This window comes from Tamandua tetradactyla, chromosome 7 (assembly GCF_023851605.1).
Source record: "Tamandua tetradactyla isolate mTamTet1 chromosome 7, mTamTet1.pri, whole genome shotgun sequence".
Lineage (NCBI taxonomy): Eukaryota > Metazoa > Chordata > Mammalia > Pilosa > Myrmecophagidae > Tamandua > Tamandua tetradactyla.
The window spans coordinates 35,142,905-35,170,860 of NC_135333.1; the positions used below are offsets into that span (position 1 = coordinate 35,142,905).

The following is a 27,956-nucleotide window of genomic DNA, read 5'->3' on the forward strand; positions in this document are numbered from 1 at the left end:
CACAGAGATGCTGCAGTTTGTCAGCAATCAAGTGGGAGAGTTCTCTGACTTGTTTTCAGAGCAGCTGTGTAGCTCCTTTTCCAGCAGCGGTGGCAACAGCAATGGCGGGGGCAGCAGTGGTGGAGCCGTGGACCCCTCAGTGCAGCGGTCGTTCAGCCAGGTCCCATTGCCTTCCTTCTCTTCCTCGGCCTCCTCTCCACAGGCTCCGGCCCTACAGGTCAAAGTGCCCCCCACCGCCGTCCCCACCCCACCAAGGGCAACTCCTGTTCTTCAGCCCCGTCCCCAACCGCAGCCTCAACCACAAGCTCAGCTGCAACAGCAGACGGTAATGATCACCCCGACGTTCAGCACCGCTCCCCAGACGAGAATCATCCAGCAACCTGTAATATATCAGAATGCAGCCACCAGCTTTCAAGGTGATTCAGAAGTCAGATGTGATGGTGATTGGTTGGGTGAAAAGGTTATGTGCCAGTTTGCAGGCAGGAGGTATACTGAAAATGGTTCTTCCTTTTGAGATGGTATCAGTTTGCTTCTGTCTGAATGAGCTTCTGATAGCTAGCAATAAGAATAGTGGTACAGGAACATTGCATACTCTGCTTCTTGAAATACCGTAATAACAATTGTGCTAGCTACTTGGCTAAAGAATCCAGCAAGCAGAGTAGGCATAAGGCCATCCTGGTGACTGGAGGTAGAGGCTTGAATAAAATTGTGCTTGAAACTTGCCCACCTTTTTGCTGAGACAGCAGCCAACTCTGAGCACCCAATAGTTGAGAGCCACTCATTTAGCAAACATCTCCTGGGCATCCAATATGGAGAGGAATAAGACTTTTAACATTAATTGCTAAAACTTAACATTAAGTGCTGTGTTTCTGAGGAGCAGGCCTCCCAGTGGGTCCTCAGGATGTGCAGGGTGCATGAATCATTGAAGGTGGCTTGCTCTTTATGGGTTGTGCTGCACTCCAGTGCCTTTTCATCAGGTTTCCTCTGACCCTATGGGGAGCCAGATTCGTATGGGTATTGCTTTGGATTTCCAAGAGTCTGAGAGGATTCTTCAGTGAGGTTTGAGGGTTTAGGGGTGGGGAGTGAGGCATTCGTCCCAGAGTACATGTTCTACCCAGAAAAGATAGGAGGAAATGAAGCCCCAAGGAGCTGTTAGCTCTGAACATCTGTTAACTCCCTTGCTGCCTGCAGTCATCTACTGGCTGGCTTCCCTCACCTCCACCCCAGCACCCAGAGTAATGAAATAATTTGTACTCATTCCCTCAGAAATTGATGCAGCCCTTGTGGGATGTTCTTGTTTTCTAGACCAGCTTGTAAATGGCTGTGCACATCTTTTTCAGCAGTGGTGGGGCCTTGGGGTCATTAGGAGGCATGCCGTCCTCGAGGTATTGCTGTAGTGACAGGGACGGAATGCATTCCCCATCCACGTAGCTTTTTTCTCTTCATCTAAGTCCTTCAGCCTCAAGTCCAAAGCCTCGTGACGTCCTCCCAAGTGCAGCCAGTCACCCTCCAGCAGCAGGTGCAGGCGGTGCAGACCCAGCGGGTGCTGACACAGGCGGCCAGTGGCACTCTGCAGACCCTTGCTCCGGCCACTGTGCAGGCAGTTGCTGCACCCCAGGTGCAGCAGGTCCCGGTAGGTGGCTGGAGAGGATTCTGGGAGGCATTGGGTAGAGCTGTCCATTGGTGCTTGGTTGAAGATAAGGTGTACATACTAAAGACCAGCCAGACTCTGCAGGGAGCAGTTTGTGCGGCTGGTAGGGGCTCCCAGGCCCCAGGATGCACCAGTGAGCTGGGTACAGAGACCTGGCTGAGATCCCATCTGTGAATATACACAGATACTCCATACACTCAAGGAGTGCGGGAATGTTAGCTGATTCACACACAGAAAAGAGAAAGATGTCTTCTATGATATGACACACATATAGCACATTAAGAATAAAACAAATAAATTACCAAAATGGAATCTCTCAGCTGATTATCTTCTTTATAATTTATCTTTCTAAAAAAAAAAATCAGGTTTAACATTTTTGCATCTCAGCCATGTTCCTGGCTTTTCTAAGTGTGTCTTTTCAAAATCAGACCTCTCTCCCATCCTCTATCCAACTCATCCCTGCTCAGCTCCTGCTTGGTCACTGGCATTGTTCTCCTCAAAGCCTTTCAGCCTTAAAACCCAAAACTCTCTTCAGCTGTGCCCTCTTTCTCCCTCTCACCTCAGTATTCAACATAGCTGGCTCTTGAAAATGGGCTTCTATGGGATTGCATATTATTTTTTGATTCTCAGTTTAATGAAAATGATCTCTTCTCGTTCTTTCTTGGAGAATCTATACAGTAAGAAATAAATGCAAAGTAGAAAAATAATGCTACTTTCCATTTCCTTTTCTTTCTTCCCCATCCAGGTCCTGGTACAGCCTCAGATCATCAAGACAGATTCCCTTGTTCTGACCACACTGAAGACAGATGGCAGCCCCGTCATGGCTGCAGTCCAGAACCCGGCCCTTACCGCCCTCACCACACCCATCCAGACAGCCGCTCTTCAAGTACCAGTAAGCACTGGCCTTTTCCCTGCACTCCTTTTTTCTCTTTTCTTGGAGGTGTTAGGCCTCAGAACTGGTAACAGAGTTTCTGTATACCTAATAGGTGTTGTCAGTTCAAAAGAATGTGTCAGTCAAATTGCAGATGTCACCCCTCTTGTAGATAGATAATTTATTTTTCCTTCAAGTACCATCGGTGTGCATTGCATGGTAGTTCTGGGGTCTACTAGGGGTAGAGGAGAACAACAGAGGCATCTGAGTTCTGTGCAGCAGCTCTACACGGTGCTATCTGCCTCTTTGGTCCTACTGATGGAGGGGCTCCATGGGGGAGGGAAATGTTGTGGGGTCTCTACCACTTTCAGTCTCCTGTGGCAAAAAGTCTGGTAGGATAAAAGGAGTTTAAAATTCAAAATTATGAATTTTTATTCATAAAAGCCAAAAACTGGAAACAACCCAAGTATTTATTAATAACAAGACAGATAAATAAAATATATGTCAATTCAGTAAAATCATGCACAACAATAAGGAAAGAACTACTGATAATGACAACAATATAGATAACCTCTGAAATAGTTTGTTGAGCAAAAGAAGCTTATCACAGAAGTTCATACTAATGGATCTATTTCTTTAAAGTTCTAGGAGAGGCGAAACTGAGCTATAATGACAGAGGGTCAGAGCAGTGATTCCAGGGGTTGGGGGTGGGGAGCCAGGGGGGCAGTATTGACTGTTTAGGAATATGAGGGAACTTTTTGAGGGAATGGAAATCATCTAGATCTTGGTCTGGGTGGTTACACTGTCGTATACATAAGTAAAAATTCATCAAGCTGTGCCCTTAAGGGTTATATATTTTTATTATATACAAATTACTTTTTGATAATACTGGTGATGTTGAACAACCTTTTGTTTATCGGTCATTGGCTATTGAGGTCATTTAGTAGAGAAAACAAAACTTAAATTTGTAAAAATAGAAACAAAAAGAGGAGAGAGCAGAGTTAAGGGAAGAATGTTTACTAGATTTATTAATTAAAATTGCCCTGATTGAGAGAGTCATTTCTGCCCTTGAGCATTTTGGTGGCCAAACTGTATTAGCAAGTGTCCCTTAATTGTCATCTGAAAGGGGAGAATGGGTCATGTACGAGGAAAAAGTTTTTCCTGGTGCCGTCCCTGTGCAGTGTGCTACATGTGGGCAAGAGGTGGGGAATGGTTTGACAGCGAAGTGGAAACCATAGGCCTTGGTTCTGGCACCCCTCAATCAAAGTAGGGCTTACTTAGATATTGACCCTATTGGGGTGTAATTCATTGATAGTGATTCTGAAAGGGGAAGGCAGTGGCTGAGGCACCTGCCTTCTGAGGCTGAGGAACCCAGGCCTGAAGCCTGGCCAGGTGATGCCGAAGGCCAGGGTGAGCAGGTTTGGGTTGTGAGGAGGCAAAGGTGTAATCCTGCCGCTGTGTCTGTGCCTATTCTAGACTCTGGTGGGCAGCAATGGGACGATTCTGACCACAATGCCTGTTATGATGGGGCAGGAGAAGGTGCCCATTAAGCAGGTGCCTGGAGGAGTCAAGCAGCTAGAGCCCCCAAAAGAAGGCGAAAGGCGGACAACACACAACATCATTGAGAAGCGGTATCGCTCCTCCATCAATGACAAAATCATCGAGTTGAAGGATTTGGTCATGGGGACGGATGCCAAGGTAGGTGCCAGGCAAAATGGTACTTCGTGCCCCACCATCTCCCCTCTACCTGTCTTTACCAAGGGGGATTGGGAAGATAGTACACAGTTCAAGGCCCTAATTGAGTGAACGCAAGAATGCTTGATAGGTGCAAAGCTTCTCAGTGCTTATTAGGATTATGCAGTGCTGACCAAGATGAGGGTTGGAAAGGCTGTGGCCCTCCTGGACCTTTGACTGCTCTACAGTGATCATGGACCCCAGGGTGACAGGCACTGAGAGATACCCACTCACCGGGGCCAAGTGCAGGGCTGTGTCTACCTTGGAGTCAGCTGATGGCATTGCTGACATAGATTTACCTTTTAGGGAAGGGAGATCAAAAATGAAGATTGGTTCTTTGGCAAAGAGCAAATAGAGAAAATTTATTTCCCACATATTGTGGTATTTCATTGAGTGTTTCTCCTGGCAAATAGGAGATTTTTACCTACTGTTTGTTTGCCTTCACCCTTATTTTGAAAGAAAAAAATTTGTTTTCCTTGTAGCCTACAAAAAAAAAATTAGAATTACCTTTAATTAAGGTAACCATCCGAGAATGCTCTGTTTTTTTGGTCATTTGCTTTAAGTTTGTTTTGGAGATAGGACTGTCATAAGCAGCAGGTATAATAGTTAATATGTATTTATTGACTGTCACTGTGTATCAAGCTTGGGGTAAGCTCTACCTGTGTTACCTCATTTTAGCCCTCCTTGCAAGCCTTTCATTCACATACTCTTATTAATCCCATGTTGAGGAGGAGGAGAGGGTCAGAGATATCAAGGAAGTCATCCTGGGTAGCCCAGCTAATCAGTGGTGGAGCCAGAATCCAAACCTGGCATCTGCCACCCCCAGAGCTACATTCTCAGTCCTCACCATCCTGCCCTACAGTTTGGTTTACTGTTGGACAACTACACTGGTCTCACTGTGGTTTTTACCTGTCTTCCTTCCCAGATGCACAAGTCTGGCGTTCTGAGGAAAGCCATTGATTACATCAAATATTTACAGCAGGTCAATCATAAGCTGCGCCAGGAGAACATGGTGCTGAAACTTGCAAATCAGAAAAACAGTGAGTGTCCCTTAGAGAAAGGGGTTGTCAGACCCTGGGTTATGGACAGATCCCTGTGCCAGGTGCTGAAGAGGGCTCACTGGTGTATGCGAGGGGTCTGCAGGGCTGAAGCAGAGCAGAGGCCACAGGATGGCCTGGCCCAGGCGTGGCTGTGTATAAGCAAACACTTACCAAGTGGGTCTTTGCAGAACTCCTGAAGGGCATCGACCTGGGCAGCCTGGTGGACAGTGATGTGGACCTGAAGATTGATGACTTTAATCAGAACGTCCTCCTGATGTCACCCCCAGCCTCTGACTCAGGGTCCCAGGCTGGCTTCTCCCCCTACTCCATCGACTCAGAACCAGGAAGCCCTCTGTTGGATGATGCAAAGGTATGGGTATTTAAAATTCCACCTCAGATTAAAAAATAAAATAAAAAACAGTGGGGAAGCCAAAGACAGGGCCAGGTCAAATGTTCAGAGGACTTGCTGGAGAGAAACAGGAATTTTGTGAAATGGGTAGGTCCTGGAGAATGAGGGAGGCAGGAGGTAGAGAGCGAAACCTGAGTCCCTCAGGTTTAACTGGTTCTTGCTGAAAGGGCCCATCAGAGACGAAAAAGTGCCATATTCAGAATGGGAACATGCAGCAGCTCTTGGGCACCAGGAGCTCCTGGAAGCGCCTCATTACTTCCTTCTCCCCATAATGGGCCCAGCGAGACTACTTCATAAGGTTGATCCATTTGTTTTAGGACAAGGCAGTCTCTGGATCCTCTTTCTGGAAAGGATTTCAATTTGCAGTCTAACAGATAGCATTCAAACCAAGAGTCCTTTATAGTCAACGAAAGCCCCTGGCAATTGTGGTTTAATGTAGTTAGTTAAAAGAGACTCAGCCTAATGATCTTTTGGGGAGCCCATAGAGACCAGTGAGTTCTGTACTGTTTTTTGACACTGGCAGTTTCTGACTCCAAAAGCTCAAAGTTCCCTTCCAGCATATGTTTTTGACCAAATTGTTTATTGTAGTCATGTCCTTAATTTTACTAAGGAGCTCTATTTTTAAAATATTTTGTAAATGTGACTCTATATTTGGTAAAATAGGCCATATGACATGTAAGTTGAGTTAGCTAGGCTTCTGAATCACCAGAATAAATTTGCAAATGGTTTTAATATATTGAAAAAGGTAAGTAGTACGGTAGATACACCTTGGATCTCAGGAAGGACTTGGATCCAACCTTCTCCCTTGCTAGCTGTGGGCTCCCCATGCAGTGGGCCCTCTACCTCCAAGTATCCCTTTATAAAATGGGGAGAAAAAGAAGTAAAGTTATGTTTTTGGAACAAGCAGACCCCTTTAGGTAGATCTGTGCTAAATTATGGTCTTTAATCAGCTTTACCTAGGTATAATTTATATGCAATAAAATATTCCTCTTTCAAATGCACAGAGTTTTGAGCAGTGAATACATCTATGTAACTATCACTACAATTAAGATGTAAGACGTTTCCATCATTCCAAAATCTCTTTTGTGCACTTTTGGAGATGGTCCATACTCCCCTCTCCAGTCTCAAGCAACCGCTGCTCTGTTCTCTGTCACTTTAGATTAGTTTAGCCTACTATGGAATTTCATAGAAGCAGAATCATGCACGTGTTCTCTTTTGTCATAGAGCTCTTTTTTAAAAGGAAAACTCTTCTACCTTTGGTTTTTAGAACATGTGGGCTTAGCAGCAAGAGGGTGAATGCTTCCAAGTTTGAGCAGCTCTTTAGGAATTGTGGACCTCTTGGTTTCTTCTTGCTTTATTCCTTTCTGACTGTATGGTCTTGAATTTAAATATCACTGTCTGTTCCTTTTTTTTTTTTTTTAACTTTTTTTATTAATTAAAAAAATTAACAAACAAAACATTTAGGTATCATTCCATTCTACATATACAATCAGTAATTCCTAGTATCATCACATAGTTGCATATTCATCATTTCTTAGTACATTTGCATTGATTTAGAAAAAGAAATAAAAAGACAACAGAAAAAGAAATAAAATGATAATAGAGAAAAAAAAAGACTATACACACCATACCCCTTACCCCTCGCTTTCAGTTACCACTATTTCAAACTGAATTTATTTTAACATTTGTTTCCCCTATTATTTATTTTTATTCCATATGTTCTACTCTTCTGTTGATATAGTAGCTAAAGGGAGCATCAGACATAAGGTTTTCACATTCACAGAGTCTCATTGTGAAAGCTATATCATTGTTCAATCATCATCAAGAATGTCTGTTTCTTAATGTGTATAAAAGTTCAATGCTATAAAAACCCATGCAGTATTCATTCTGACATCATGGAACTGTTTTGAAGGTCAAAGATGAACCAGACTCTCCTCCTGTAGCCCTGGGCATGGTGGACCGCTCACGAATTCTGCTGTGTGTCCTCACTTTCCTGGGTCTCTCCTTTAACCCGCTGACTTCCCTGCTGCAGTGGGGAAAGACCCAGGACCCTGACCAGCACCCACACTCAGCCTCTGGTCGCAGCATGCTGTCATTCGAGTCAGGTAAGTAGAGGGCTACCTGGGCATGGTTGGACTAGTGTGGCAGGTGAAGACTCTGTGTGCAAAACGGACCAAGCCTCAACGGGGCTTTTGTAGTAGCCCCAACTTGCTTGCTTCTGACAGGGATTGGCATAGGTTACGTTTTGGAAGTAATAAGGCAAACCCAAGTTCAGTCAGAAAGAGCAAAGCAAATCAGGAATTTACCCTGCTGGAAGTCCCCAGGGGTGGTGAGAGGGTGTGGGTAGGGTGTATTTGAAGGAGAGTGTGGTATTTTTTTACCTGAGTCATGAAACAAATGTCCTAACCCCCTTTAGCTAACCCTCTAACTTACAGGGTTGTTCTGGCATAAAAGTGAGGGCAACAGGATTCCTATATAAACTATAGAATTTTCCCAAGTTTGCCTGTAGTGGGTTGACACATATATATTACTCCTACCCCCAAGCAGTTAGGCATTGTTACTAAATGAAGTAATCTTGTTATCCTGTCCTTTCTTCTGAAAACAAGGGAGAGGGCTCTTTCATTTAAAAATCCTGGGGTTAGTCAGCTGCCCTGCCATCTCCTGGGGCTGCCCTTCACAGAGGCCCTTCCTTGTGGGCTCAGCCAAGATGCTTCTCTACAGGTTCTGGGGGTTGGTTTGACTGGATGATGCCAACGCTCCTCTTGTGGCTGGTAAATGGTGTGATTGTCCTGAGTGTGTTTGTGAAGCTACTGGTCCACGGGGAGCCAGTGATCCGGCCACACTCTCGCTCCTCAGTTACCTTCTGGAGACATCGGAAGCAGGCAGACCTGGACCTCGCTAGGGTAAGTTCTGACATCCGCCTTATCCCTCCTCCCTCAGGTTTGGCCCAATAACTCAGCAACTTGTATTGAATACTTGCAGTAGAGAGTCCTGTGGTAGGTGCTGGCAGTGGCCAAGAGGAGGAAGGGACCGTGCCCTCGAGAGTCCCGGAGCAGTGGAGGAGCAGTGCACCTACACGTAAAGGGCTCCATGGACGCAGATGATCTACAGTCCAAGTCTGAAAGATGAAGACTGAAGGGCTTTGGTAGTTTGGGGCAGGAGAGATGAACTCTGGCTGAGGGAAGTTGGCACTTGAACAGTCCTATAAAGGGCAGGAAGAACTGCATGGGGTCATGGCAGAAGGACCTTCTAAGCAGAGAGAATGACAAGATAGATAGGGCTATTTGGGACCAGCAAGTGAATGGGTGTGTCTGGAGGGTAGGATATGTCAGCAGAAATGAAGGCCTGAGGCAGGTAGGGTAGCCAGGGCTCAAATTGGAGAAGGCTTAGAGTAGTAACTGATTTTAAGCATTATTCCCAATTCTCTAGAGAACCAGAGAAAGTTTTTGAGCAGGTGAATTGGCTGAAAAATTCCTTTTGAAATCTGGGACAACTTTGCAACATTGAAAGAACTTCTAAGTCTTAGGACAAACAAGAACCATAGTAGCTCCTCAGGACCACAAAACCATGGGCCTTCCCTCCCTTCTTCAAGCCATGATGCCCACAAGAGAGAAAATCTGTTGGCCAGCTGGGGTCAGTCCACATGGCCAGACCCTGGAATATGGATGTAATTGTTGGGGGCTGAGCCCATGGCTGTTAGAGAATAGCATCCCAAGATGTGCATACTAGAGCAAGTTCAGGTTGGTATTTTACAGATGTCTTTCTGGTAATTATATAATGGATGGATTGGAGGTGGAGGAATGAAATATACAGAAACCAATTAGGGGGCTCTTGAAATAGACCAGGTGAGGGCAAGGATGTGGAAATAAAAGGAAAGATACAGATTAAGGACAATTTGAGATGTGAAGTGGAAGGAAAGTGACAATGACATTGACTCAAAAGACAGCGAAGGCCATGTTGTTTTGAAGTGCTGAGAGAGGGCCCTCCCTGCAGAGTGAAAAGCAGCCTGGAGGCAGGCCGTGGGAGCCAGGGAGGGACAGGATCAGAGTATTTTGGGAGCTGCACATCTTCAGGGAAAGGATGCTTGAGGAGATTTGATTGGTGAGCCAGAAGGGACAGGAGCCAAAGTCTGAGCCTGGGGAAAGAGCCAACCTTCATGACAGAGGCATGGATGAGAAATCAGGGAAGAAGACAGGCAAGGCCTGTCTCCTTTGAGTTTGTAAACGCAAGTGGTAAATGCTCCCTCACCTTAGAGATTGCTTCTCTCAGAGCATTGTCACCCACTTTTCTCTGTCAGCTCCTACAATGGTGTAGGAAGCAAAGCACACGTGTTTACCCACTACATGATGGTACAAAGGTGGGGGGGATTTTGTTTCCTGGGACCATATAGCCTGAGTGTTCTAGCACTCATTGAGAGAGAAAAAGAGAGACATGTTCAACATTCTAAGCACCATAGAGAACCCTCTCCAGGTTAAGCCATAAATTTGCCTAAACCCTGATTCTTGGACTATAGCAGGCATCAGAACTGCCCAGAGGGCCTCAGCCCCAGAGGTTCTGATTCAGTAGGTTCTGACCTGAGTGTTCGCATTTTTAACAAATTCCCAGGTAATATTAATGCCACTGGTCTCCAGGGATACTTTGAGAACCTAAAAGTTCACACGGTTCATCTTCTGTGCTATCATTTACTGTATAAAAGCAACTCTGGGAAACTGAATAGTTTTTACTCAAAGATAGAACACTGTGCAATCTCAACTTAGTGAAAAGGTTGAGAGGAAATAAACTAAAATGTCAGCAGTGATTCTTTCTGGGGGATGAAATTACAGGTGGGTTCTCTTTTTTGTAGTTTTCTGAAAGTTTTCAGATTTTTTGCAATGAATATGTGTTACTCTGACTTTCAGGGGAGAAAAAAGAGTAAAAGTTTTTATTAAAAAGCCATAGCAAAGCCAGTGACCCTTATACCCTCTTACTGCCATTTAGGGGGATTTTGCGGCAGCTGCTGCCAACCTACAAACCTGCCTCTCAGTGCTGGGCCGGGCACTGCCCACCTCCCGCCTGGACTTGGCCTGCAGCCTCTCCTGGAATGTGATCCGCTACAGTCTGCAAAAGCTGCGCCTGGTACGATGGCTACTCAAGAAGGTCTTCCAGCACCGGCAGGCCACCCTGGCCACTGTGGCAGGCTTTGAGGACGAAGCGAAGGCCAGTGCGCGGGATGCAGCCCTGGCCTATCACAGGCTACACCAGCTACATGTCACAGGTGAGAGGATGGCCACCACATGGCCAGAAGTAGCTCTGCTCCATCTCTGCACTTCAGGCTGGCTTACTAGTTTCCTGCCCCAGTGGAAGCCCTTTTCAAACTTTTCTTGCAGAAGGGTCAGGCAGGCCTATTGTTGGCACCCCCAACTGTAGAGTGGCTTGCTGTGCTGGCTCATCACTTCCAAGATACATATGCTCTCACAGGGGCATGCCTATATTTGGGATGTGTCCTGTGGACGATGGTATGTCGTGGGTTAGTTGGCACTGTTCTCTGCCAACTGGTACTTAAATTAATGGTGAGATTTCAAACTGTTGGCATCTTAAATTCAGTGAAATGTGATGATATATTCAATTTAACAAACTCCTGATCTAATAGAAAGGCAATTAGTCAGCAACATGTGTGCCTGAATCTGTACAAGGATCCTCCCACTTATATGGGGAAGCCGTGTGCCATGTGCCAGATACCTGGCAAGCATTTTTCCCTGTCCCCAACAGCCCTGCAAAGTAGAAAGGAACACACATCTAGTATTGCCCAGAGCTTGAATCCCACCCATCCCCTACCCCTGCCGGACCATCTGACGACAGAGCTCATGCCCTTTCTCCTTTGGTTCTGTTACTCTGGTTGACTAGGAGGAAAAAAAACATGAAAGAGTTCTGCTTGGGGAATCTCAACAAGAGTGTCTGTTTCTGCTTGTCACAGGGAAGCTTCCCGCAGGATCTGCCTGTTCAGATGTGCACATGGCTTTGTGTGCTGTGAACCTGGCTGAATGTGCAGAGGAGAAAATCCCGCCAAGCACACTGGTTGAGATCCATCTGACTGCTGCTATGGGACTCAAGACACGCTGTGGAGGCAAGCTAGGCTTCCTGGCGGTGAGTACCCTTAGTTCACTTCTGCAAAGAGCACTTGCCCCATCACTTGCTAAGGATGCAAAAACAGAGGCAGGGATCCTGCCCTCGTGTGCTGACTTAGGGGGTGGACATTCATTCAGTCGCTCACGTGCTACTGTGAACAGTGCAGACCGAGTTCCTCCCTGTGTGCCCTTTATAAGCTAGTGGACTTCTGAGTAGGACAGTTCAGTGCCCCGAGGTAAGATTGGTTCAGTAATACAGAGTAGCCCATCCTGAGGGTTAATTGGCAACTCTTCTGCTCTTCAAGTGGTGGTAAAAATTCTTGGAATCTTCTGATTGTATCTCCTGGTTCTTTATTCATCCAAAAGGTGCCTATTTGGGACCTTGTGTTGGGTACCGTGCATTGATCAAAGCCCTGTGGATCCAGAAATTGACAAAAACTGCATGCCTGCAAGGAGGTTAGGTCAGATGAGGGAAAGAACTATGGTTATCAAGCACCTCTGATGGGCCTGGTACAGAGCCCCAGCCCAGGGAAGTCACAGTTGGGTAATCCACAGTTGTTGTCAACTAGTTCACTGCATCGCTGATGCCAGGCTTTCTCTTACTCCAGCAGAGATGGGCATGTTTAATTCAGCTCCCACTTTGGGTAGGCTGCTAAATCCATCAGATGTGTTCATAACAGCTTCAGTTGCTTTAGCTCAGTATTGGCAATGATGAGTTGAGAATGACGAAGAGCTCAGCACTGTACCCTATCCTGACACTGGTATATGTTTTCTGAAATGTGTCACAAGAGTCCTAGGTGACAAGAGGCATTGCACAGCCCAGGATGCTTTCTCTCTCCAGACTCTTGTTTCCCTGACCCTACATAAGATATTGATTTCTTGATTCTTTAAAGTAGGTACTGTAGTGGTCTGAGTACCTACTACAGGCCACTCCTTCCTGGAGTGGAAATGCAGTGGTGAACAGAACAGCCTTCATGCCCTTGGGGAGTGTACAGTCTGGCAGGGCATCCAGACCAGGACTAGGCCTTCAGAACATAGGATGAAGGCTAAGGAGGGCCAGTCTGGCTGTCTTGAGAGCACACTGGGCTCCCGATCCACTCCAGGAGAATGTCAAGGTGGGCTTTCCGGAGAAGGAGTAGCTAGGCTGAGAGAGGGGTCATTAGCCAGCCCTCTCCTCTATTCAGCTCTGTTTGTCCTAGTGCTCTGGGGCCGGTATTGTCACATTGTTAGCTTCTATGTCTCCAAAAAGTGCTTTTAAAAGTTTTACTGGAATACAATTACAACATATATACAGAAAAACACACATCATAACTTAGAATTTAATGAATTTTCACAAGTGAACCCACTCATGTAACAACCACCCAGATCAAAAAGTAGATCAGAAGGTTCCCCCAGAAGCCTCTTAGACCTCCTCCATTCAGTCCCTCCCCCATCCCCACAAAGGTGACCACTATTTTGAATTCTGTTACCATAGATTCATTGACCTGTTTATTATTTCTGTAAACTTTTTGTTGACATATAATATGCATACAGAAAAGTACACAACTCATAAATATACAGCTCCATGAATTTTCACAAAGTGAACACACCCATATAACCAGCAGGTGGCTTAAGGAAGAGAATACGACCAAAACCCCAGAATCCTCCCTTAAGCCCCTCCCAGTCAAAATAAACTGTGCTCCCACCACCCCCAACCACCTCAGATGTTCTGCCTCTAATTAAACTTTGTATGAGAATTATACAGCATGCACTCATTTGTGTTTGATTTCCTTTGCTCGATCTTATGTTTAATACTCATTTATGTTGCATATGGTCCTAGATCATTCATTCTTATTGCTTTATGGTAGAACATTGAATGACTGGACTGTTCTAAGTGGACTTTTGAGTCCTCTCCTATTTGGGGTTCTTATGCCTGGTGCTCCTGTGAACATTCCTCTAAGTGTCTTTCAGTGGATATATGACTGTTCTACAGAATAAATATCTAGGAATGGCATTCCTGGGTCACAGGCTCTGTGTATCATCAGCGTTAGTAATTACTGCCTGCTTTCCAAAGTGGTTGTACCAGATTCCGGTCCATCCGCAGTCTGTAAGCACCCAGTTGTTCCATGTTACCAGCTCATGAGCATGTCCTTTATCTTTTTCTTTAAGCCATTCTGGAGGTATCTTGTTATAGATTTGATTTGTATTTCCCTGACGATAAATGATATTGAGCACCTTTTCAAACATTTTTTTTGCCATTTGGATAGTCTTTTTTGTGACTATATAAAACCTATCCTAGTCTGGTAGCTATTTTTTTTATTTGTTGTGTCCATCTTTTTATTAATTTGCAGGAGTTCTTTATATGTTCCAGATATGATCCTTTTCAAATATCTTCTCACTCTTGTGGCTTGCCTTTTCTCTCCTTTTACAATGTTTAGTCTTTTCCTTTACAGTTAGAAAGTTTATATCTTTTTTAGTAAATATTAACCTCAAAGTCATGAAAATATTCTCCTATGTTGTCTGCTGGAAGCTTTCTTTTCTTACTTTCCACATATAGCTCTATAATCTACCTGGAATTGGTAGTTAGATGAATACGTGGGTATTCATCTAACCCAGAACGTGTTATTAAAAAGACTGCCTTTCTGCGGAGCCCCCTTTGGGGAATGGTGAGAGCGGGGAGAAATTCGGCTTCCCCAAGTTGAATTCTTGATATTCTCTTGGGCAGTGTGGACAGCCAGGGCTGTGGGCTGAGCCCCCAGTCTTGGGGTTTGTTCATGTGAGACTTGGCCCCACAGGAGATAGGTCAAGTCTACTTAAAACTTAGGCCTGGGAGTTGCCCCCAGGAGAGCCTCTTTTGTTGCTCGGATGTGGCCTCTCTCCAGCCAACATAATGAGCAGTCTCACCACCCTCCCCCTCTCTGCGTGGGGCATGGCTCCCAGGGGTGTGGACCTTCCTGGCACTGTGGGACAGAGATCCTGGAGTGAGCTGGGACTCAGCATCAAGGGATTGAGAGGAACCCTGGAATGAGCTGGGACTTGGCATCGGGGGATTGAGGGAACCTTCTCGACCAAGGGGGGGAGGAGTGAGGTGGGACAGAGTGTCCGTGGCTGGGGGATTCCAGGTAGGGTTGAGAGGTTATCCTGGAGATTGTTCTTGTGCATCCGGTGGATGTCATCTTGTTGTTCAGGGTGTGGTGGAGAGGCTGGAGGGAACTGCCTGGGGGTGTGGAGCTGTGTTCCAGTAGCCATGTTTCTTGAGGATGATTGAATGGTGATGTGGCTGTCGCAGTGTTACTGTGTGGTTGTGGGACCCGTGTGTCTGGTGCTCCTTTTGTCTGCCTTGTCGGCGGAGGAGTAGAGCATATGGAGTGAAGGTAAATAATAGGGGGAACAAATGCTAAAATAAATTTAATCTGAAATGCTAGTGATCAATGAAAGCAAGGGGTAAGGGGTATGGTAGGTATAATCTTTTTTTTTTTCTTTCCTGTGTTCGTTTTATTTCTTTTTCTATTGTCTTTTTATTTCTTTTTCTGAATTAATGCAAATGTTCTAAGAAATGATGAATATGCAACTAAGTGATGATACTGTGAATTACTGATTATATACATTGATATTTTATCTGGTTTCTTAATTTTTTAATTAATAAATTTAAAAAATAAAAAGACTGCCTTTCCCCACTGCACTGAGCGCAACTTTTCATGAATCAGGTGTCTGTGTAAGGTGGGTCTGCTTCTGGACTCTGGTCTATTCCACTGCACCAGAACCACACAGCCCCAGTGGCCGAGTTCTCCGTGTCTTACTATCTGGAAGTGTCAGTCATCCAGCCTTAGCAACTATTTTTTGCACTTTGCCTTCTCGTATGCATTTTAGAATTATCTTGTCATCCCAGAAATCCCATTTGGGGTTTTGATGTTTTAATTGCTAAAACTTGGCTGCCCTTGCAAGGTGCCACAGGCTCTCACACATTAGGCAGTTAGCCAGGTGAATTAGAGGGAAGGACTCCTAGATTCCAGCTTGGGAGAATTCTGATGTCTATGAAATTTATGAAAATTATCATAGGGCTATGATATGCTAAGAAAATTAAAAGAGCCACAGAAGTTATTCTCTCAGTTTCCCTTACAGAAGCCATGCTGTGGATGACTGTATCGCAGAATTTATATTTCTTATTAGTTCAAACTACTAAACTTAACCCCCTGCCCCCTGGCACTGAGATTTGTTATAAGGTTTTTCTTTTCTTTTTAAAGAATTAAGGTTATATATTCTGGAGCGCCTAGAAGGAAAAATCTCAGAGGATGGTAGGACAGCCCATGACACATTCTGGGATCTGTCCTGTAACTACTTGTTGAAAAGTGCTCTGAAAATTATTGCTTTTTTCTTTCTTTGCTTTGTGTATATATTATATAATAAAAAAAAGTAAAAAAAATCCCCATTGTAAAAGCCAACCCATTTTGGTATATTGTATTCTAGCAGCTTTAGCAAACCAAAACAGGTATATATTAAATTGTGGATAATCTTTGAGTTTTGATTGTGAAATAAAGGTACTTATTTTTCTTTAAAAAAAAGAATTAAGATTAAAAATGTATTTTCACTTAATAACTTTATAAATACTCCCTAACCAGGCTAGATTTCTGCTTTTATTTGTGACTTTGGGGCCCTTCTGAGGGATCGTTTGTTTCTCTCTTTCCCCTGAAGCAACCACCGGGTGCCCTTGCCTATTAGACACGCTACCAGAGGAGAGGCAGCAAGCTGCTCTCCGGGGAGAGTTGGGGCCAACTGTCAGGTCCTCATGCTTCCGAGGTCCTGGAATCACCACCAGCCCACCCTTACCCCACCCCTTTCCGGTTTCTCAGCTGCTGTTCTCTCCCCATTACAGTTGTAAGCACAGAGTCAGCAAAGGCTTTTTGGCGGGTTAGGGGAAGGTCATGGAATTCCTTTGCGTTTGCTCTCCAATATTCTTTTCAAAGATGGAGGTCAGCAATAAGAAGGAAAGGTTCCTGTGTCCTTGGCCTCACAAATTAGAGATTTAAAGGAAAGTCTTCCCTCTCACCAGAAGCCAGTTGTGGTGTTGTTGGTGTGTGGTGCTATTAGTGTGTGCAGTGGAGCAGTTTGGCCAGATTGTTGGCTCTCTTGCTCAGGCAGCTGTCTCCAAATTCCCCCCCGAGAGAGGCAGGCTTGGTCCACATTCCCTGAGTGGCACTTTGGTGATACTATTTCTGACTCTGGCATTCAAGTCTTCTGAAGCTGTTACATTAGCTATGGCTCCTTGGAACACAGTAAAGGTCAGAACCATCAGGCTGAACCCAGACAACAAGAGAACCGACCTCTCCCCTGCAGCCCCTCCTCTGGCCCCTGAGCACTTTGTCTTGTGCTTGCCTCTCCCTCCTGTCCTTCTCTGCTCTGCTCCTTGTTCAGTTTGGCTTGTGTCAAGTGGGTTGGAAGTCATGAATTTAGAGTCATGATATCCTCACTCACCAAAAGTAATGGAATGCCTCAAAACATGAATAGACAGCATTGTCCCTGCAATTCTTGTCACCAGAACCCAGGAATGGTTATCTTGGCAGCAGGAGGAGGGACCGGGGAGACTGGGGCTTTGACTTTTTTAATTGCCCAGGAAAGAGGCCTTTAAAAGCACACTCTTGGTCTTACCTCACAAGCTGGTGTCCACTTCAGGGGACTGATCCAGGGATAGCGTGGGGTCTCTGTGGGGTGCTGGCCAGCTGTTAGGAAAAGGGCATCTCTCTCTCTGTCTCTCACACACACATACACACAACTGTGTATGTTACAGATGAGCCTCACAGCTGTCCCTTTACCTCCAGGGCTTTCTGGTCTGATCATGAAAGAAAAATAACAGCTCCTGACCACTTTTCCTATGTGCCAGGCACTACTCTGAATTCTACATTTTGAGAAAAAAGAGGTGAGAATTTAAAGTAGAACAAAATTTTGCCTAAAAATACTCTAAAGGGAAGTCATAAAAATAACAAATGAGGAAAAGTTCATGGCCCAAGGCTCCCAGCATTCAAGGAACTTAGGTCCCAGGGTGGAAGCGGCCCTTATGGGCTGAGAATAGGCAAGCAACTGGGAAGCCTCTGAGGAGACCCCTCTCTGGCCAGCTGTCTCCACCCCACCTCTGCAGGCAGCCACTGAGAAGTAGATTCCAGTAGGGCTAGAGGGCCTGGCAGCACACATCAGGAAGCCCACACATGCCCTCCTGCCAGGTTTGCCCTGATTATCAAAGCTGACCTACCCCACTGGAGCCCACCTGCCCAAGTTTCAGTGGTGGAGTTTGCTTCCTTCCCCCTAGGTACTGTGACGTTCCCAGCCTTCCCTTTGGTCTCCTTCTTCTAGTCTCACCTTGTCCCTGCTATGCCATGGTGCTTTCTGACGGCCAGCCTTCTGCCACTCTGGTGTCACCCTGGATCTTTATCCTTCCACAGAGCTACTTCCTCAGCCGAGCCCAAAGTCTGTGTGGCTCTGAACACAGCGCTGTCCCTGACTCCTTGCGCTGGCTCTGCCACCCGCTGGGCCAGAAGTTTTTCATGGAGCGGAGCTGGTCAGTGAAGTCAGCTGCCAAGGAGAGTCTGTTCTGTGCCCAGAGGAACCCAGGTGAGAGCACCTTTGCAACCACTCGGAATCTGGAGAAAGGCATGCCAGCCACCAGAACTGCTGGGTTACTGAGCATCAGACATGCGGAGACCCAGGTTGTCTCACTTCCTCATTTTCCACTTAATGAGGGGAGGGTCAGAGAGGTTAGGTAACTTGCCTGGGGTCACAGGCCTCATCAGTGGCTAGGCTGGGTTTGCAGCTCAGCTCACTCTGACATTCAGAGCTCATGGTCCTTCTGTCACATGGCCACACGGTAATAAATTGTGATTAAGCACCAACTGTACATTTAGCTCTTGTTCTGGACACTCTGGAGACAGGATGTCTGGGGCTTGCTGGTCCTTAAGTGAATAGACAGATATGTAGGCAACAAACGAATCATCAGATGCTCAGAGTGGTGGCAGGGATGGGCTCCGGGCATCCATAGAAGTGACTGCCGTTCTGTGCCTGGTGTTTAATGATGATCGGAGGCAGCTTGCCCGGCCTTGAGGCAGTAGGGACTGGTCGGGCTTGATTCAGACCTTGAGCAGTCACTGACTGGCTGCTTTCTGCTCTGCTTTTCCCCTCTCTAAATTTGGTGTTTATGCGGAGAGCAAGGCTTGTTCTACAGCTACAGGGGTGTCTGTCAAATGTCTGTGAAGTGTTCCCCTTTCTTTTACTTCTTAATAACTTATGGCTCAGTCTCTCCGAGATCAACCAGTTATATCCCCCTACCCTATAATGTCCACACCCCTTTTCACCATGAAGAAGTTAGAATGGTCATTGCCCAAATATCCCTAAAGACTGGGAGAAAGATCAGAGGAGAAGGAGGCATTGTAACAGAAGGCAGGACTTAAATGAGTATGTCTACAGAATCACTATATTGATATTACTTTTTAGTTTCTAGTATCGTGGAGCAGCCAGAAGGAAATACCAGAAATAGTGGAATTGTAACACATACCAAACTTTGAAATTTGTTCTGTAACTACTTGTCAAAATGTACTTTGAAATTTATCACTTCTATGTATATATGTTTTATTTCACGATAAAAGAAGTTGAAAAACAAAAAGAAATAACTTATGGCTCAATAACAGAATTGAGTGAATGCCGAAAGTAAGAAATGAAAGCAAGAACAAGCCTCAGTTTTTCAGCTCATCCCCATTGACTACTTCATGACTGTAACGTAGACTTTCCACTGGCTTTTTTCACCCCTCCCAGTCTCCAGTTCCAGGCCTTATCTCCCAGAATGTGCTTATAAATACTCCAGTGCCTCCTCCTCATCAGCTTGAGGCCCAGAGGTCTGTCTCATGGGAGGGGAGGGAAGGGGCTAGTGAGGCCGTGATTGAGGCCTGCCAGCATGACAGAGATCACAAGCATTGTCAGGCCCCTTGTTAAATCAGCTCAGTTAGAGGGTTGCTGATCAAAGGCCTCGTGATGAGGCTGTGGAAAAAGAGGAGCAAGCAGGCCCTTCACTGTCCTGAGCACAGCAACAGCTGCCTTTTTCTCTTCAGCTGGCTGTGCTCCCCAAGCCACGAAGAGAGGATTCTCTGAGACTTGGCGTTAACTGTCTACCTTCCCGTTCTCCACTTTCTGATAAGGCTGACAGCCACCACCACCCAGCTCCCAACCTTGAATTGAAAAGAATTGGCCACCATGCCAAGAAACACAGTGCCCCTGCACACATACCCTGGGCGCCAGTCCAGAACCTTGGGTGCTGATGACCACTCCCCACCCCCATCTTCCCACCTGTTCAACAAGACAGTTTTGGGTTTTGATTTAGGAAGAAGGATTTGGTCCCCATTCAGAGAGAACACCCTATTTCAGGGATTCCTCTCCTCTTCTATTTCTCTGTAAAGACAAAATGGGCTGATAAATGAGGCCCATTTAACCCTTCTCCTTGCCTTTTTCCTCATTTTCAGCTGACCCCATTGCACAGGTCCACCAGGCATTCTGCAAGAACCTGTTGGAAAGAGCTGTGGAATCTTTAGTGAAACCTCAGGCCAAGAAAAAGGCTGGAGACCAGGAAGAGGAGAGCTGGTAAAGTCCCCAGGGCAGTGCCCCTGCCTTGGGCCCCAATCTGCCCAGGAAGCTCTAGGTTGGTCTTGAGGCCAACAAGCCTTAGAGTAGGGTCAGTAGGGATATCAAATAACGCCTTTGTATTTCTCAAACCTGGCAGCTGCACATGCTTACCTTGTGTGAACTCTTGCCTGGCCTTTTCTCCCAGACCCCCTTTACCAAGTGGGGTCAGTTTGGGGAACAAGTTAAGGATGTGATTAGTTTGCTTTGCCTTTTTGGGAGTGGGAAGAAGGTGGCCTATTGAGGGGGGTGGGAGTGGAATAGATTGTCAACAGAAAGTGGATACCCATGGCCCAGACATCTTGGGGACCCAGACCCTCATTGAACATGCCAAACAGTGTCTCCCTCTTTGATGTTTTCTAAACACAGTACTTCCTTTGCAGAATAGGACCAAAGAGGCAAGCAGGTGCCAAAATCACTCGAGTACAAAGTCCAGGTCCTGGCTGAGTGTGCCTGGGGTGGGGGTGGGGGCAGTTCTGCCCAGGAGATTAGAGAGCATCTAGAAGATAACATTGGAATTGGGTCTTGATGGGAGGAGTCAGGTTTCACTGGGGAGGGATGAAAAAGAAGGGCCAGCTTTCTAGACAGAGGGCGGTGTGTCAGGAATAGCCCAAGACCTGTGAAGAAGGAAGGCCTGCAGGGCTCAGGGCATGTCTGGGCTGATGGAAGAGAGCGCCAGAAACATCCTTCGGCTCTCAGAGATGGAGAACCCAACAGCTGGGTCCTGAACATGGACTTTGTGTGCATTTCACTATACATGGGACCCTTTCCTTTATTTCCAGTGAATTCTCCAGTGCTCTGGAGTACCTGAAATTACTGAATTCATTTGTGGACTCGGTGGGGATTGTGACCCCACCATTCTCCAGCAGCTCTGTGCTCAAGTCAGCCCTTGGTAAGCATCCTGCAGGTAGCTCCACAGGGCAGAGGGAGCTGAATTTTGTCCTTCACAGCCCTCTTGTCCTAGGGGGCCCCAGGTTGGTTATGAGTGTACACGTAGACTGTTCTCTGGATCCCAGGTTTTTGTCTGTGACCCCTATGCAGCCCTAGCCCACAGTTACCCACTCCCAGGCAGCATCCGGGGCAGAAAATAATGGTCCTCATGAAAGTGGGGCAGTGAGTTAGTGAATATCTTCTCTGGACCCTGGCTGGGTGGGACAGGTCAGGCTCTTTCCCAGCGCCCCGAAGAACAGGCAGCAAGAGGCCCAGGCACCTGCGGCCAGTGAAGCTCACCTTTCAAATGTGCCCTGCTCCCCGAGGCTGCTCTTGGGTCTCCTACCCTCTCTTCTGAAGAACCATTCCATCTGGCGTCTGCTCTGCTCTCCAGCTGTCATGTACCTTGGGTGACACAGCAGCCCACCACCTCACTTGCTCTGTCCCTAAACCACCATCAGGTGATGGTACATCAGCCTCCATCTCCACCTTCCATGCTTCTGGGGCTGCTAGGCGAGAAGCTGGGTGCTGAATGAGGGTATCCTGGGGAGAGGAGGATCCCTGAAAAGCAGCTTCCCCATCGTGACCCCCCCCTTGTGGCCTCTGTTCATTTGAGAGTTTAGAGAAGTCTGTGCTCCTAGGAGCCTTGCCTCTTACAAAGCTGTCCCCAGTAGCTTTGTGAGATCATTAGTATCAGAATTCTTCAGCTGAGAAAACTAAGGGCCAGAGAGGAAGACTTAAAATAGTCTTAATGTGAAGCCATTACTACAGGTTCTTTGAAAACACCATACTTCATAGCCATTCACAGTTCAGGTTGTGTCTTACTTTTTATTTAAAAATATAACTACAGTAAAAAAAATAAATCACTGCAGTGAATATCCTTTGTTAAGCTTTTGTTCTGTGTTTAGGCCAGTGTCTGTGATAGATTGCCAGGTGTGGGATCATTAGGTTACAGGAGTGAACATTTTTTAAGGCTCTCAATACATTCCAAAAGATTGTGCTGGCTGATGTTCTTACCAGAACTGGGGGAGGGGCGATCTCGGGGCCCTGCACCCATAGGTACTGCATACTCCCTAGGCAGTCGGGCAGGCTGTGCCCCAGAGGTCTGGTTTCTGCAGCTGCTGAGTGTTTGGTGCTGTCCCTTCTAGGTCCAGACATCATCTGTCACTGGTGGACATCCGCAGTTGCCTTGGCTATCAGCTGGCTCCAGGGAGACGCCGCTGCTGTGCGCAGTCATTTTATTGAAGTAGAGCGTGTCCCCAAGGCGCTGGAAGTGACTGAGTGCGTAGTCCTCTGGGGCCACCTACTTGCTTCTCTCCAGGGGAATCCAAACATCTGGGGGTGCCAGGCTTGCTTGTGTGTCTGGGAGGTGGGGGTGGGGTTTGAAACAAAGGGCCAGGCAGCCCAGGGGCTAGGTTACAGCTGGAGGGAGGAGGCAGCCACCGTAGGGAGACTGAGTGCAGCCACCATATCTGGGCAGGCATCATGCTGTGAGCGCTGCTTCCAGAGCCTCTTCCCAGTGGCCTCTGTAGAGCCACAGAGTGAAGGTGAGAGAGAGAGCATTCTGGCTCCCAGAATCTTCAGAAGTACCATTGTGGAAACAGGCAGTGTGAGGTCTTAAGGACAATGCAGGGAAGTGACTATTTTCCCTTAAGTTTGTGTGGGCCAGAGGATCCTTCTCTTTTTTGCCGGTATTTATCCGTTTTACTTTCAGCCCTCCTCACCCCTCACTACAACCGTATAAACCTTGTCCCATAACTAAAAGGGCCTTTAGTCTAAGGCACAACCAGAATGCTTTTGACATTCCTTTTTAGGGACTCATGTCAGCTTTTTGGGGCCATTTGGCCCTTTGTGATGGGCAACCCTGTCTACTGACACTCTGGCTTTTACTGATTGGATTTGAGTGTTCCTGACATCTTCTGCCACTTCAGAGAAATTGTAAAATTCATCAGGCAGAAAGGTTCATGAGTCTCTGTCCTTGGATTCAAGACTGTAGCATCTCCCCTCAAGCCGACTTTTATCCCAGAGGACAGAAGGAAGGAGGGCTGAGCAGATCTCACAACCAGGTGCATTTCATTGACTCCGTTTTTAAGCCTCCTGACCAGCGAGCACCCATCGCCCACCAGGCCTGTGTTGGTGCTTTAGCCTAAGTGTGCATCACCTCCCAGCCGAGCTGCCTGAGGTTAGGGAGGCTTTGTTTGCGGTCGCTTGTTCCTGAGGAACAGAGCCCTGTGTACAGCCAGAACACAGGCATTCCTGCCACAGGACTTCAGTCTTTCCTGGGTCTGTTTGTTTCAGGGATAACGATGCTATGGGAATCATTCCCGAAATCTGCCTCCTCACCCTCTCTGATCTATTCTATGACACATGACTAAGTTTCTTCAGAGACTTTAAGAGCAGGCTCCTGGGGAAATGGTCCCTTAGAGAACAGATGCAAATAGTAAGGCCAGCCAACACTTTATGTCTCCATAGATGGCAGCCAGCAGCATTGTGGCCATTTTTTAGAAAAGGAAACAGATAGTTTGAATGGGCATCTGAGGGGGTGTCTTAGTGGCTGTCCCAGGGGTTGAGCCGAGGTCTCTTTATTCCTTCCTCCTCCGCCGCACGTTCTGATCTGGGGTCTCCTGGCCCTGTGAGTCTGTCATTCATTCAGCAAATACTCAGTGCTCTAGGCTCTGGGAGATAGCAATGAACAAGACACCAAGCTGCAGGCAGTACACAAAGATGTATGTTAGTGCAAGTAGTGATTTTCTTTACAGTGCCATGAAGGAAATATAAAGCAGGGTAGGGATAGGGGGACGCATCTGAGGTGTGGCTGTGGCCCAACCTGCCTAGGCTTGCTGTTCTGGGGGAGCTGTTGTCTTTACCAGGCCCACCATGGCTTCCGCCCTCTCCCTAGGGCCTGAAAAACAGCACACCTCTAGCTTTGCTGGCAGAGCATCCAGGCCAGCCGTGGTGCTGCCTCCAAGAGGTTACACTTATCTGGTAAGGGACAGAGGCCCATAAACCCATCATGCAAAGGCAGTCTGGTCAGTGCAGGACAGAGGCAGAGGTGGGTAGAAAGGGTCTGGCCTAGTGGGCAGCCACAGGAGGCTTGTATGGGAGGAAATGGAGCAGCAGGGCAGGAGGAGGCAGACCAGAGGACCCAGCAAATGAAGAGGCTCAGGGTGGGAAGAGAGTCCAGGTAAAGGCACCTGTGTGTGCAGAAGCAGAATTGGGTCAGGGAGAGAAGAGGGGCTCTGGGCATCTGGAACAAAGGAGCAGGAGCCAGAGGCTGATGTGAGACAGACGCAGGTTTGTCCTCCCTGGCCCTCCAGGGTTGCTCTCCTCCTCTCCTTCCAGTTCCCTCCTCTCCAGTCTCCCTGGGTGCCTAGAACCTTCTTCCTGGAAGTCCACAGGCCTCACTCCCCAGTTGCTTCAGGTCTCTGCTCACGTCGCCTTCTCCAAGGGCACACTTGGCCTAGACCATACACCTGCACCTGGCATTACATTTCCCACAGAGGATGTATTTCACAGTCAGTTCCCTCACTAGAAAGTGAGCACCTTGCACACAGGGCTGTGTGCTATGAGGATACGGAGCCCACCATAACCCAGGGTCTGGCCTTTCAGACCTGGAGCTGGAGATCTGGAACCATCAGAGCAGACCACATGCCATGGTGATGCAGGACATGGTGGTTACCTGCCTGTCCTGCCCGAGCACTGACTTCCAGCCTTTTGCCCCTTCAGGAGCCCCTTGGTGAAGGCTGTCTTCCATGCCTGCAGAGCCATGCATGCCTCGCTGTATGGGAAGGCAGATGGGCAACAGAGTTCCTTCTGCCATTGTGAGAGGGCTAGCGGCCACCTGTGGAGTAGCCTCAACGTCAGTGGGTCCACTTCTGACCCCACCCTCAACCACGTGAGTGGCGGACTTTCTGGCCCCTCTGGGAGGTGCTTGGCTCTGGTCAGGAAGAACACCAACTCTGCCTTTGAGTGTACCCAGTGACCAGGAGGGGGGGGGCGGTGGTGGCTGTCCAAGGGAAGGAAGCAGGTTAGTGGCCCCCTTATCCCCACAGTGTGGCCTGCTGGCTCTACTGGACCCCTTTCTTGGTTCCTGGGACAGCCATGTTCCCACCTGCACCTACCTAGTCTCCCTGAATCCCAGTTGCAGCTGGCCAGGGACTTCTGTGCTTATCAAGGCAACTTGTATGACTCCTCAGATTCCTGCAGGCCCCCTCTGCCCCACCCATGCCCTGGGCAGCCTCCATGGTGGACAGCTGGAGTGCATTGTAGTTGCATTGCATGTTCTGGCAGTACCCATGCAATGTGTCCACAGTGCATCCCAGAGGCCTGCCCAGCCCTCGAGGAAGCTCCCTACTGTACCCTGACCCAGAGGCCCCAGCACCAAGGAGGGGAATCCTTGTTAGAGCACACCATGGTCATGAAACTGAATCAAGATATGGGATCACCAGGCAGGCCATCCCAGAGGGGGGTAAGGGGGATTCTTGCACCTGGAAGTGAAGTGTCATCTGCATAGACTCCAAAAAGAGCAGGGCAGGGGGGACACCTGGAGGGTCAGACTCCGAGTCCCTCCCTAGAGTTAGGTCCCCAGGTGTCTAGACTGACACTTCTGGCTAGAAGTTGTCAGTGTCCCTGGGTGCAGGGTGTGTCGGCCCTAGGTAGAGCCCAGGTCAGTGTTCCAGCCCTGCAGGGACAGGCAGTGTGCAGTAAAGGCCACAATCCCTGGGCTAGAGACACCGCTCGCTTCCCACCTCTTCTGTGTTGTCACCCTGTCGGTGTCCCTTAGTATTGGTCTTTATGAGAAGACCAGGCAATCTCAGCCAGGTCTGGGGAGTGAGAGGGAGGCTTGCAGCCACCCCTGGAGCTGGGGTTCTGGGGAGCAGCTCTGTGAAGAGAGTATACTAGAAAAGAGTAGAATCCCAACCCCATGCCCACTCTATCTCCTGCCTAGATATGTGTCTCAGGTGGTCACATCTTCAAAGTGCCAGGTTTTATTTGAGAATAAATAAAACCATTATCCATTTCCCCTCAAGGCTGTCAGCTTGTGGCCAGGCATAGGACGGGTTCTGGGGCAGCACAGCCTACCTCCCTTTGTCCAGAGCCTCTGAGGAAGGGGAAGCCCAACCTGGGTGAGAAAAAGAATGGCGAGGGGTGGGGGGCGAGTGGTATATGTTTGACCCCGAGGGCCAGATATGACCAATCCCAAAAGAGACTTGGCTGTTTCCTCGTCACTCTACTTGGGCTCCACGTGGTACCAGTGGGCTGCCAGGAGCCGGTCAGTCAGTCTGGCCTTGTGGGTGATGTAAGAGTGTAAGTGGGCCTACAGCACTGACTGCAGGCACCCAAGGGCCAGTGGCATGCTCTCATGTAATGCTCAGAACAGCCCTGTTCTGCCGCTCCCATTTTGTGGATGAAGAAACAGCCTCAGAAAGGTTGTCTGGTGCCAGGGTATTGCTGTAACCCGAAAGCAGCGAAACTGGGATTGAATCCAGGTTAGCTGGGCTGGAACCCAATCACTAAGCCGCTCTGTGGTGCAGCCTTCTTGGGCTCCTTCTCCCCCCATACCATCTCCAGGCTCTCCTGTCACTTCAGGCTTTTCAGTCACACTGGAGTAAGGGTGGGAGTTTCTTGGCACCTTTGGAGTATTTCAGCCTCCAGGCCAGCCATGAAGGCCCTCTGATGAGGTGGGAAGAGCCTGTGCCTTTGTGTTAGACCCACAGGGGTTTTATTCCTGACCCTGCCACCTGCCTGCTGTGTCTCTCTGAGCCTCAGCTTCTTTACCTGCGAATGGGGAGATAAATCTCCCACCTCCTCGGGTCATGGGAAGGACGAGATGAAATGAGAACAGGTTCACTCTTCAGCCTCTCACTCCCTGATGGAGCATTTTCCAGGCTGCCCCCACTTGGCTCTCCACCTCCTTTCTGAGCTGCTGCCGAGTGTTGGTGGGAGGCAGGTGGGGCCTTGAAGGTGGGGGGAATCCCTGCCCCAGGGATAAGTAAGTCCCCTTCTCACTCTTGGCTCACTCCACAGGTGGTCCAGCTGCTCACTTGTGACCTGCTGCTCTCCCTGAGGACAGCACTCTGGCAAAAGCAGGCAGGTGCCAGCCAGACCCTGGGTGAGACCTACCATGCCTCGGGCTCTGAGCTGGCCGGCTTCCAGCGGGACCTGGGCAGCCTGCGCAGGCTGGCACACACCTTCCGCCCAGCGTACCGCAAGGTGAGGCCTGGCCAGTGAGGGGCAAGCTAGGAAGGGGGTGACGGTGGCTTCAGTGGCTCCCTGCTGGGCTATGAGAAGGCACTAGAACCCAGCACAGGTGCCCATGCATGGTGGTGGAGTTGGCCCTCGGAGGTCAGCCGAGGGACTGGTGGGCACCTACTTGGGCCTGACGCTGTGCTGAGTGCCAGGCACCCCCGTTCAGCACATGTTGGTTGAGTACCTGCTGCGTGCCCAGTCCTAGGGGGTGGGTCCTTGCTGGCAGAGCTCCAGAGGGCAGAGGGAGCAGAGGGTGGGGAGGGGCAGGGATGAAGCTGACTGTCATAACTGGCTATCAGTGTGACAGGAAACCTGAAACCATGTTTAAAGGGAC

General features: G+C 48.0%; 1 protein-coding gene across 1 annotated transcript in view; it reads left to right on the forward strand.

Moving 5' to 3' along the window:
• SREBF2 (sterol regulatory element binding transcription factor 2) overlaps positions 1–27,956 on the forward strand; it is a 62,349-nt gene that overhangs the window by 30,729 nt on the left and 3,664 nt on the right. Inside the window, exons 2-17 of the mRNA XM_077169011.1 lie at positions 6–416; positions 1,452–1,633; positions 2,397–2,543; positions 3,999–4,220; positions 5,182–5,296; positions 5,485–5,666; positions 7,618–7,810; positions 8,427–8,608; positions 10,683–10,959; positions 11,659–11,828; positions 18,223–18,391; positions 20,287–20,404; positions 21,226–21,335; positions 22,522–22,654; positions 25,100–25,268; positions 27,401–27,586. Of these exons, the coding sequence (XP_077025126.1) occupies positions 6–416; positions 1,452–1,633; positions 2,397–2,543; positions 3,999–4,220; positions 5,182–5,296; positions 5,485–5,666; positions 7,618–7,810; positions 8,427–8,608; positions 10,683–10,959; positions 11,659–11,828; positions 18,223–18,391; positions 20,287–20,404; positions 21,226–21,335; positions 22,522–22,654; positions 25,100–25,268; positions 27,401–27,586 (2,966 nt within the window). The remainder of the gene's footprint in view (positions 1–5; positions 417–1,451; positions 1,634–2,396; positions 2,544–3,998; positions 4,221–5,181; positions 5,297–5,484; positions 5,667–7,617; positions 7,811–8,426; positions 8,609–10,682; positions 10,960–11,658; positions 11,829–18,222; positions 18,392–20,286; positions 20,405–21,225; positions 21,336–22,521; positions 22,655–25,099; positions 25,269–27,400; positions 27,587–27,956) is intronic.